A 12019-nucleotide genomic window follows, 5' to 3' on the forward strand; every position below is an offset into this window, starting at 1 on the left:
TAAACTATAGCAGTTTGTGAATGTATCAACGACAGTGGTTCTTTCTGGCATATAATAGCGCGTGACTACAGAAAGGTCGATGACGTACTTCCCATGTTAATATGTAATGCAGGCAAGAATGAAACGTGCAACATGCGTCATACTGTCTGTTCCATTGTCATCCGTCAGGGTCAACCGGAAGTCACTTAGACACAGTAATACATGTATGTATTTTCATTTTGTTTAAATGCTGTCCTTTCTCCGTGACAGCGATGCGACTATGAATCCGCCACAGGCACTGACGTTAATAACGCGAGGACAGACGTCTACCTCGGGGCATGAGGATTATGTTTAACACAGCTGAAGGTGTCGATGCCTCGGGTGTCATCACTAATTTGTCAGTGGTCCATTCACATAATTTGTACAGCTAATTTGCCCTTACGCCAAAGGGATTCTGTTCCTGATAATCAAGCCTGTTTTTTACCCAGCAATGACGCTTTATTGTTACATGTGTTGCGACATGGCGGTTCATGTTCTAAATCGTTCATATACACATCATTAGTGTACAGTTGTTCAGGACAGGGCTTCTCCGCCCTCGTAAACAGATGCTTGGATATGAATCCTATAGCCACACCTCGAAAATGTCAGCATGACAGGGAGTGAGTGTGGTCTTACGCCGCTTTTAGCAATATTCCAGCAATATCACGGCGGGGGACACCAGAAATGAGTTTCACACATTGTATCACGTGGGGAATCGAACCGGGCCTTTGGCATGCTGGGCCCACGAGCCTAACGGACAGCTAGTGTGTAACATAATTTGTCCACTTGCATCGTCCATGAGAACAACTGTCACTTTAGCTACGGTTATACGCTCATCCACTGATTTGATATCAGTTTTCTTCATGTCACTACTGGAAGCTACGGATCGACCTGTTACATCGCTGGTGTGCCAAGAATAAGGAGACTGGTATGTTCATTATTGAAATATTTTATGATTTGCAGCCAATGTGGAACTGAGCTGTAAAACCTACAACGTCATTAGCACGGTTTCCTTAAAGGAAGATCGATATCCCTGCATTGACATAAACCAAAATCGATGGCCGAATGAGCGCGTACCATGCAGCTAGTCTACCAAGTCAACTTAGAGACTTTAAGGACTGTAATTGTCAACCATTGTGTGAAAACGATAGGGAAAACTCAATACATTCGTATTGTTTGAAGAAAAAGCAAAAATGTTAAATGATATTTATTTCATTGTTTACAAATTGCAGCTACATTCATATGCATGCCTTGCTACGTAAAGGGAATATCGACTCCAATCCGTTTCTATCAATAGGCATCCCCTCTGTACCGGATTCCGCAGCGTCGGTAACACTCGTCGAGTGTCTTGAAGTTGTTTCCGTTTCCACCGCATCCGCCGTAGATGAATCTCTCACATCTCCGGGAATAGGAGTTGTAGTAGTACCGGGGCATGTAAGCCTTGCAGTGTCCGCTAACTTTAGGGAGCCTACACACTGTAATAACACAAACATAGAATATAGCACAATAATTGCAATGTACGGTGTCACGTCAAGGACGGAACCATATCGTAAGTATGCACTGGAAAACACGAAAACCAGTTCACGTTAAAAATACCATCAGCTCTTGTAAAGCACTTTCAGGATGTGATTGTATTGTAGCTGGTGAGTGCCTTGTCAACACAAGTGTTAACGTTGAGCGTTTGACAACAGGATTTGAATAAACTTAACATAACAGCGCCATTAATTGCATGCAGCAGTGATATATGACATATGCATGGCTGACACGGAAATGTTAATGTCAGTTATTACTTTGATGAAATCCGAGGAACCCGGCTATGGTACTTACAGGTAAAGGGTTATTATCGCGGAACAGCGGATCCTGGCTCGATTAAGGGGACAAAAAATCTGCAAGATTTGCAGCAACTTTAAACACAGAAAGGTAGAAAGCGACACATTCACGCACCTGATGTATCCGGCACACAGCGGGCATGTCCGTATACCTCAATGCATACGTAGCCATCAGAACATATCTTTGTCTGGAACGTAAGTGATTCTATATACAAAATACATATGGGTACAGGGAAAAATATGAAACTGCTTTAACCCCAAGTACATAAGATGTAACAATTTCATGACGCCCAAAATAGGCTTTCACATAACGGCAAAATGTGATGTCGATGTTTAACAAGTGTACAGCACCTTGCATGTAACCCTCTGCGGGCACCTGCAGTACAGGCTCCCCATCCCGGTCTGGCAGAGATAGTAGCAGTTGAAGAGCTGAGGACGGGTGTCTGGCTTGTATCTTGGCGGAGCTGTAATATGCATTTCTTTAATGTCAAGGAGTGACATAAACAATTCAATAAAAACGAGTGGGACAAATACAAATACCTCTTCTAATAAGTGATTCAGTATGGCTGGGGACACTAGAAATGAGCTTCACACATTGCATTCATGTTGCGAATCGAACCCAGGTCATCGGCGTGAAGAACCATCAATATTTGAGTGCTGCTTCGAGACATTTTTCCTTACCGCAAGGGTTATATCTTATCATGGATATCAATTGGTTCTTTACAAGTGTGAAAAACAAAAAAAAGAACATTCAGTCTGGTCTCCTAGGAAATGAACGTAGAACTTAGCAAAAATGTAAAATATAAATGTTTCCGAAATAATGGTATGCGCATGAGGAAATATTTTCATTACAATTTGGTAAGTACTTACCAAACTTACTTAAAGAATAACAACTTAGTAATATGTATTTTCAAATGATAGCATGTGGCACCTCATAATTGTTGTGTAAGGGTTAGCGTCTTGCCGCGTCATGAGTGAGTGAGTGAGTGAGTTGGTTTAAACGCCGCTTTTAACAGTATTCCAGTTATATCACGGCGTGTCAGCTTCATGTGGGAGGAGTGGCGGTCGGGTAACCTAGTGGTTAAAGCGTTCGCTCGTCACGCCGAAACCCGGGTTCGATTCCCGACATGGGTACAATGTGTGAAGCCCATTCCTGGTGTCCCCCGCCGTGATATTGCTGGAATATTGCTAAAAGCGGCGTAAAATCATACTCACTCACTCACTCACTCATGTGGGAGGAAAGCCCGAAGTAATGCAGGTCTTAGACGTTTACCACTTCGGTGAAACCCACGAGAACGGGTATGGTGCTGACAAACCTAGAAACATAATCGGGGCGAGCCGGGACTCGAACCCACAATCATAGGTTTCTGGCGTGTCCAAGGAACGCAACTCTGCACAGCGAATTGCTTGCCGCATCATGATATCAGTTTATGTGGATCACGTGGACCGCATTGTTTAAAAAGATCATAGAACAGGGAAGACAACAAGCACGCCAAGCATTCCTTACCAAACCCAGAGCACTGGTGGGAGATTAAGAATAAATTGTTTCCTCGATATAGGATGGCATTTTGATAAATATTGACGCCAATCATGACAGTTCAGTGATTGACATCACATAATTGATATAGTTTAAGACAAACATGGAAGCTTTGTCAGGGGCTGGACCTGGTTCACGGATTGGTGGCACAGTATCCCCATCTTCTATACTACTTAAGGAGTTTAATCTGGCATGTCCAGAGAACATTTATGTAATTTTTTTTATAAATCTTTCATAAATTTGTTCCAATGTGCCTTGGAATGCCAAAGAACCTCAATCGCTCGAAACCTTACGACTCTATTTGAACTTGTCCAGCTATAAGGTCATCGATATCGTTTGTAAATGTCAAATTCATTATAGAGTTGACCACTTAAAAGCATAAAGATCAAAGAAAAAGGTTGTCATTCAGATGAAGTCAATAGAATACATTCGACAGCTTTAACCTTCGGGGTAATAGAGGTTCTCAAAAAATGGCACATGTATCCGACTTCGCAAATGATGACGAACAAACAAACGTTTGATATTTGACTTGCTTTATAAATTTGCCTTATATTGTTTGGACTCACGCGGCAGATATATGACATCTTTAACAGGTAACTTCCTTTCGCCATATCAAAGACATTTGCTCAAAAGGCCAAAGTAGCTAGGGTATGACGCTCGACATCATAATAAGGCCACAATATGTTTTTACGTTTTTTGTCATCTCAACCTCTACCAGCAAAAGAGCTGGTGAGCGAAATAACATTTAAAAAACTAAAAAGGTGAGAAAGACCAGCTGTTTTTTACTAATTGTGTAATTTATCCATGACAATTTAAGTCTTAAAACACTTGCTACCAGTATTCAAATCAATTTATGACGTCGATCGAATCGCTTTGCTTTAGAAAGGAATTCTTAATACATATTGCTACAGAAAGATTAATCTGACCTGGGCTTTTTTTATATGAGTGTGCTATGTAAGTTGAATTTTTTTTCATCACATCCGGGCACAAATTTCCAAAGCCGCGGGGAAAATTCAGATAGGAAAACGTTTTGATATTTCACGTCGGAATATAAATTCAGGGCTGGCGAGAGAAGGAAAACTCCGAAATATGCAGCCTCATGTGTCTGACAAGTAACGTGTACCATAATCTCTGTGAATATTTGCTTATACACACTGACATACAGATTACAGTTGACAGTTCTAACATGCCTGCGCCTCGACTAGTATGAATAATATGTGCCATGTTACGTACATGCACTTAGGTAGTATCAAAGTGATAAAGGCGAGGCTATTGTGTGCAGTCTGTACCTGGTTTCCCTTTTGTGACCGGTGCCGTTGTGGTTCCTTCCTTCTTGTCATCACCCGTCACGCACACTACTGCGCATGTCAGAATTATCACGAATATAAACGGTTGGATATTCATTCTGCCGGATTCTGAAAGGAAACAAATTGAGTCGAATTCCGATCAATATACGAAGTTTCAGATCTACATTTTATGATCAGATAAACTTGAATTCGGTTTATTTTGGCAAATACCATTAAACCATTTGGTTAAAAAGCGACAAACCCCTTTCCATATTTATAACAAATCTCTGCCAAAAGCAGAGGCGATTGTACGATTCCGACATATCAGCTGCAGCATGTGTCCATGAATCACCAATAAAATGTGTTCGCGAAGAGGCGAGCGTATCCTGCTCCACGGGTGACACCCATCACAAACACATGCAAAGTCAAGTCAACTGTCAATTGTTCATCTGACAAATTACGGATCATCAGTTGTTATTCAAAATGTACTGTCGGTTTAAAGAGACATTCGTCAAACAATAACCAAGCAATCGCCATTTTAATATATTCGCATATAACACTACATCAAACTTAACATATTTGTATAGTTTTTGAGTTCCGGAAAAGAAAAGCTAATAACTTACCAGCTTGGTATGTACATACATATATCTACACGAGAACTTTTCAACTTGCCTACCGACTCCGTGGTCTAGTGGTAGAGCATCCGCCCGGAGCTACCATAAAGACGCTAAAATATGATTAGTGTTGTAACCCTGTCTGGCGCTCGGCATTAAGGGGCTAAAACAAGGACTGGTCGGCTCGGTGTCAGTATAGTGTGTATGAGTGGGATATTCATGTAAAACTGTGGCATGGTACCTCAGTGTGCTAACACTATAAATCGGCATCGGTCCGGACTTAGTACAAGCAGCCACACACACACACACACACACACACACACACACACACACACACACACACACACACACACACACGTGGATGCACGTCGCTATTTAAGTTAAACCCCATTTCACCTCACCTCACCTTGCACCTACTGTTCGCCAACGTTACGCGCACCATACTAGTCTCTTAACCGTAGGAAGGAAGAATGTATGGTTTCTCAGAACGTGTCACAGGGGCCGACGAATGGCGATTGAGTGGTCATTGTTGGTCATCATTTCCTGAGTGCGTGGTTCGTTGCTGAAGCTCTTAACTACTATTTGTCATAGGGCATTATTTAAAGGGCAGAGTTGACTCACTTGAATATTAATGAATGCGGCACAAAAGGACATGCTTCCACCTGTATAACAATGTAAACCTGTTATCTCTTGTACAAGTAAAACAATACTTACACGACCTGATCCAGCACAACCAAGATACCGTTTGGGAACAGGATAAGCATATCCGCTATCTTATAGGTCCTGAAATCCGGGTTTAGTGAGTGAGTCAGCATTAAAAGCGCTCTGTAATGGATTTGCATGTTCCGTATTAACTGAATTACAAGTACTTTCCTTTGCTTCTGGCTATGATGTAAACATTAATAAATAATAAGGGGCGTTCACATGTTATTTAATGCTTTAATATTATGTATTTGCGTAGGATCACAAATATAAAATTCTTCAAATTATACACACGGTGTAACTGTTGAAGGTCACCTATATAATATGGGACTGAAACTAAAAACAATTGACAATAATAAAAATACACTCAGACATTATGTCTGAAAGTGTGCTGTGTCCTCCGCTGTGATATTGCTGGAATGCTGGTAAAAGCGGAGTAAAACCATACGCTCTTTCTCAATCCAAATTCAATACAAAAGCGATACAGTCAATAGGGGTTATATCAAACGTCAAAGTGTCGATTATCTGTCAAAAATATTCCATTGGGCGTGAAAGGCAACATGGTTGTGACAACTGTATGAATGGATCGTTGAAAATAAGTGATGACACCAGGTGTTCGCGAAAATTGTAAGCATAGAGTCTAGTGATTTGAGCATATCAAAGAGTATCTTGTTCACACAACCCCTTGTCGCACTTTATGCATTGTAGAGTCAGGGTATTGTGTAACCGTCCTTGAATTTAATCCCTTTGGTCCATAATGGCCTCATACTCATAGACTAAAGTCAGGAGTGCAAGCATGCCAATTCATCCTGTGTATCCTTTGTTATCGAATGAAAAAAACATTTACCATATTTTCACAGTATGGGTTAGCATTGTCTATAGCTAATATCATCTCTGTAGCATTGTGGGTTGAGATTCTACCGAAGAAATGCCTCCGCAAATCATTATGGAACCACCAACAGAATGATTATGCACGACTACATCTGCAGCCTCAGAACGTTCATAACGCCGTCTGTAAAGACGACCACGGCAATCATATAGAAGGAGGGCTGACCATCAAATGAGCTTGCTGGACGTTAACACGGAGAACATCAGATGGTTATCCACTACTACATAGTATTACCAAATTTCATTACATATGGATGAATGTATGAATAATGACCAAAAATAGATTAAAGATTTTAAACTCGGATTTAAGTCTCATCATTGGTGTTAAAAAATATGTGAAATTTCAGCTTCATTGGTGTAGTGATGTTTATAAGACGAAACCATGGACGACGACAGAAGCCAGGTCGTGACATGAACTCAGTTTTCAGTCAGGTGAGCTAAGATATATATGGGTTTGTGGTTCACATCCGAAAACTTGTCTTTTCAAAACAATCTTTTAAAGTAACGTATATAGTGATTTAGCGTCATTTATTATGGCTGTGAAAATTGCTTCTGTACCTTTACCCGATCCTAAGAACCATTGGCCGTGCGTACGATAATTTGATTAGGGTGTGCCATTAAAAAGCCATTCATCGTAAACGTCTTTGACTGTATTCCCTCCATCGGTAAACTGACACGCCGTGATATATATGAGATACTGTTGAAAGCCGATCATTGTTTTGTGACAAGGTGACCATTTATCGTCAATCTATTGATGGAATGAAGAGCAAGGTAAATGTATAGTTTAGTTGGGGAACTAAACGTATCTCGTTTGTATTGTGACACGGAGAGAACTATAAAAAAATGTTGACCGCGCCATCAAAATTTCACTTTATGTAGTGCCCTCATGTAAATGTGTTTTTCTTCAGCGAAAATATGGATGAGTGAATATTGCTTTACGCAGCCGCTTTTGGCAATATTCTGACAATATCATGGCGGGGACACCAGAAATGGGTTTCTCAGAGTGTACTCATGAGGGGAGTGGGATTTGGGCCTTTGGTGTGACAAACAAATGCACTTACCATTTGACTAGTTTGTATAACGAACCACTCCCGGCTACAATGAGGCCCAGACCTTGGACAAACATGAGATTAAGGCTTTGATCATCTTCCCAAGCAGGAAAAACGGCGTTAAACCCAACTCACTCACTCACTCTTAAGCAGGATTTTGATATTGGCACTTTTACCATTCGTCTGAATTGATGATTAAATGTTGTGTAAGTTTTATGCACCTTTTCTCTTTGTCACGAATTAGTGCGTATGTAAAAGGTCCGATTGTGGGGCAATTAGCAATAGCTTTAACCTGGGCTTAACACTCAACCCCTTAGGATTTGCGGGCCACAGACATGTATGAAGTAAGTGTATGATCCATCATGTCTAATTTTTTAAGACTATATCCTGGTAGTGACGTAAACTCTAACTTATCGGACATTAAGCAGAAAACCCGGTTCTCAAGCATACGAACAACACTTGAGTTTTGTCAACAGGGCCGAAATGTCGACACTCAAGACATTGCATGCAGTGCCGAAATGTAGACACTCACCACATTGCATGCAGAGCCGAAATGTCGACACTAGCCACATTGCATGCGGTGCCGTTCACCAAGTAAACTAAAACAATTGAACACATCACACAACTCCAACACTCCAATGCTTCAAGACAAATCCAGTATGTCGTCGCTCATTCAAAACTGGTCAAATAATGGTAGCTGAAATTTATTTACCACATCTTATGAAATCACATTTTATCATAGTTAACATCAATGCCAACAATAACGTAACGTCATTCGAAGTGTTTAATTTCTTTCCTCAATTATCCATCTGTCTAATGAAACTTCCTTGTCGCTATATCGTCATTAACAGCTTCACAAAGTGGGATGAATTAATTTCAGAAGTTCATTTCTGTGTGATGTGAAGTCAGTATAGCTTTCACACAACGCCCCTTCTCCTGCACGTAGCAACACAGTCCCCACGGGTTTTGAAGTTGTTGCCGTTTCCTTGACAACCACCGTAGTAGAACTGCTGGCATCGACGGGTGGCTTGGTTGTAGAAATATCGCGGCATGAGAGCTCTGCATGGTCCAAGTTCCCTTGTCAACTGGCACACTGTGTAAACGGGATAGGGGTTATCATATTTCAGATGACAAACAGCTTAAACGTCAAGATGCTTTTATGTAATTAGAATCATGACATAAGTGTTTCTAGATGCTGAGTTGCTCGTAGGGTTAGATTCTTGTAAAAAAAAGTCGTTGCTGTTGTTTTCTGTTCGTATGTTTTCTGTATCGTCCTCAAATTACACATCTGAGATGAATTGTGTTTGATAAACAGAAAGACGCGAAAGTATAACTGTCCCCTTACCTTCGCGATCAGCAACACAGACTGGATTTCCCTCATTCATTTTACACCGCTGACCTGCTTGGCATACTTTAGTCTGAAAATGTGTAATTGTTTTAAGATACGCATACATGTACGTTTCCGCGCACATACTTTATTGTTTTCGATTCCTTCTATACTGACATACTGACGACATTCTAGACACTCAAAACAAAAGCACTAATGTGCAGGCCGAGATAGACATGTAAGCGTACAAGTGGTAATATGAAATTATCTGACTGCAACGCATTTCATGGGTTTTTGTTGACCCGATCGCTAAATATCGTTGCCACCTGAGATGTGCTAGAATTCTATGATCGTGGGTTCCAATACCAGGTTTTCCCATATTATGGTTCTTGGTTTATAGCGTCATCCCTGTGCTCATGGGCTTCATTAAAGTGGTAAGCGTATAATACGTTCATTACGTCGGGATTTTCTCCCTCTACTATAACTTTTGTTTGTTTGTTGTTTAACGCCGCACTCAGCAATATTCCAGCTATATGACAGCGGTCTGTAAATAATCGAGTCTGTACCAGACATTCCAGTGATTGATATCATGAGTATCGATCTACGGAATTGGGAAACGATGACATGCATCAACCTAGTCAGCGAGCCTGACCACCCGGTCCCGTTAGTCGCCTCGTAGCCTCGTATGACAAGCATAGTCGCCTCTTACGGCAAGCCTGGGTTGCTGAATACCTATTCTAACCCGGATCTTCACCGGTCCGTAATATAACTTGTCATACAGCCAACCATTCTTATCAGTTGTATCACCAACACCCTTTGAGCCTAATCCATCCATCTAGCCACGTGGCACTACATGTACACTTTTGTTTAAGCAATTTCCTTAAAATGACGATACGTATCCATGTACTAGTCTTGTACCAAACATGTTGTGACTTCCGCTTTCCTCTCTTTGAAATATTCAATATCATGAAATAAGATCGATCAATTACATCTTACCTTACACCTGGAACAATCACAGCGGGTGTCCGTCATACCTCGCCGACAGATGAAGAAACAGCGAATTGTTCTCATGTAGCCCAGGACGTAAGGCCCTATAAAGTATCAAGTACATGTACGTCTGGACGCCATCTGTGATGAAAATGGTCATCTACTTACAACATATTAATATTTAACGGTGGTTGGCTTCGCTGATGAAAAAATAGACATTTACGTCTCTGAAGACAGTTGCACCCCTGTTGCATGAAGGCTAGTTATTCTTAGATGTCGGCCTGCCGACATGTACATGTGGCGTTCTGTCCATTATCACTACTGTACTCCCACCGTGTGCTTTTAGGACGAGCGAAACATGGCTCCGTCTAGAAAGAAACATTTAGCATCGCCATCACAACGTATGAGTGAGTGTGGTAGTGTGCGACTTTAGAAATAGCTCGGCCATAGCACACCCAGAGTGCACAATTGTTGGGTATTCAAACCACTGATTTGAAGGTTTCAGATATTAGATGATTGTTATTCGAACCGTTATGCAAAATGCGGTCCTCAAGAACGAGTGTTGATATATTGGGATCACAAAACCCTTGACCGCCCTTGTGATAACTACATACATCCAGGATAACTACTTCTAAACATGCTAAATATTACCAGCTAACTTGTATCCTCACCTTCAGCTGAAGCCATGGAAGTTGCCGTTCTCTGGGACGTGGTTTCATTAGTGTCAGCCACACCATGGCCATGCGGTATAGCACAGGTCATGATCAAGGCCACGACAAGCATCATCGTACTCATCCTCACCTACAGGAAGAAGTAACATTTAAAGTTTGTGTAATGGATACTGGAAGTCTTTGAAATGGTGAAATAAATACATGCAACTTTAGGGAATATGACTTCTGTATAAATACCACTTTAACATGTTTCATTGCTGCATCTGTCCTTGCAATTCATTTATATTCACCTTGTTCAACTGTAAGAAATGTCGTTCACAAATATTATTTATTGCATATTTATATCATCTGAAATGTAAGAAGAATTCTCTACGTAGAACATTCTACATGTACATGTACATACCTGGAAACGTGAATAAGCTACTTCAGTGGATATGGAAACGTAGACAGTTGCACTCCCCCTGTTCTGTCCGACTTGTCTGGCTTTGTAAACAATCTCGTAACTTTATTTCCCTAATACTTACATGAAACGTATGAAGGCACATAGTCACATGGCAAATTCACTTTTACATTAGTGTCATATGTTGTCTGTTTTTACAGCATACAAATTCCAGCATGAATCATACAAAGATGTCGGCTTTGCAAAATGGACATTTATCACCGAAAGACTAAATCCCACGTCAGTACACAACTGGCCATAAAACTACACAGCTTAAACCGTAAATTCCCATCTGAACCCCACGAGCTTGACCCAAAATGCCAAAATTAGGGACAGAATATTTCATATTCTGGGTGTTTGGGGGATGGTGGGATCTGACCTTGATTCAAAAGTTCCATGAAAGTTTGGGAAGTGGTAATTTCAAAACTGAAACACTAAACCCTACCGTAAACAGTATTCGAATTTAATAAACAGTATTTGATTTTTTTTAAAAAGGTTGAGCAAGTCGAGCAAGGTTCTTGAAGTCACTGAGCCTGAATATCCGATCCATTACGACCAGCATCAATTTCTGGTGACCATTTCTAACCCAAAATCCATACGGGATACATGTAGGTGTAAAGGGGAGAGGAATAGGTGCTTACGTAGTTCAATTGATAACGTTTTGTCTATATA

The 12019-nt window shown here is 40.9% G+C and overlaps 1 protein-coding gene across 1 annotated transcript; it reads right to left on the reverse strand.

Moving 5' to 3' along the window:
* Positions 1 to 1210: 1210 nt before the first annotated feature.
* On the reverse strand, positions 1211 to 11452 carry LOC124111171 (tissue factor pathway inhibitor 2-like). Its single transcript, XM_048388590.1, has 10 exons — positions 11312 to 11452; positions 10909 to 11038; positions 10247 to 10341; positions 9269 to 9341; positions 8845 to 9016; positions 8636 to 8640; positions 4674 to 4799; positions 2199 to 2311; positions 1963 to 2035; positions 1211 to 1493 (listed from the first exon to the last, which is right to left on the reverse strand). Exons 2-10 carry the CDS (start codon positions 11030 to 11032, stop codon positions 1309 to 1311), a joined length of 966 nt encoding a protein of 321 aa, XP_048244547.1. The 5' UTR covers positions 11033 to 11038; positions 11312 to 11452; the 3' UTR covers positions 1211 to 1308.
* Between the last annotated feature and the right edge of the window lie 567 nt (positions 11453 to 12019).

Source organism: Haliotis rufescens, unplaced genomic scaffold (assembly GCF_023055435.1).
Source record: "Haliotis rufescens isolate VD_foot unplaced genomic scaffold, xgHalRufe1.0.p SCAF_74, whole genome shotgun sequence".
NCBI lineage: Eukaryota > Metazoa > Mollusca > Gastropoda > Lepetellida > Haliotidae > Haliotis > Haliotis rufescens.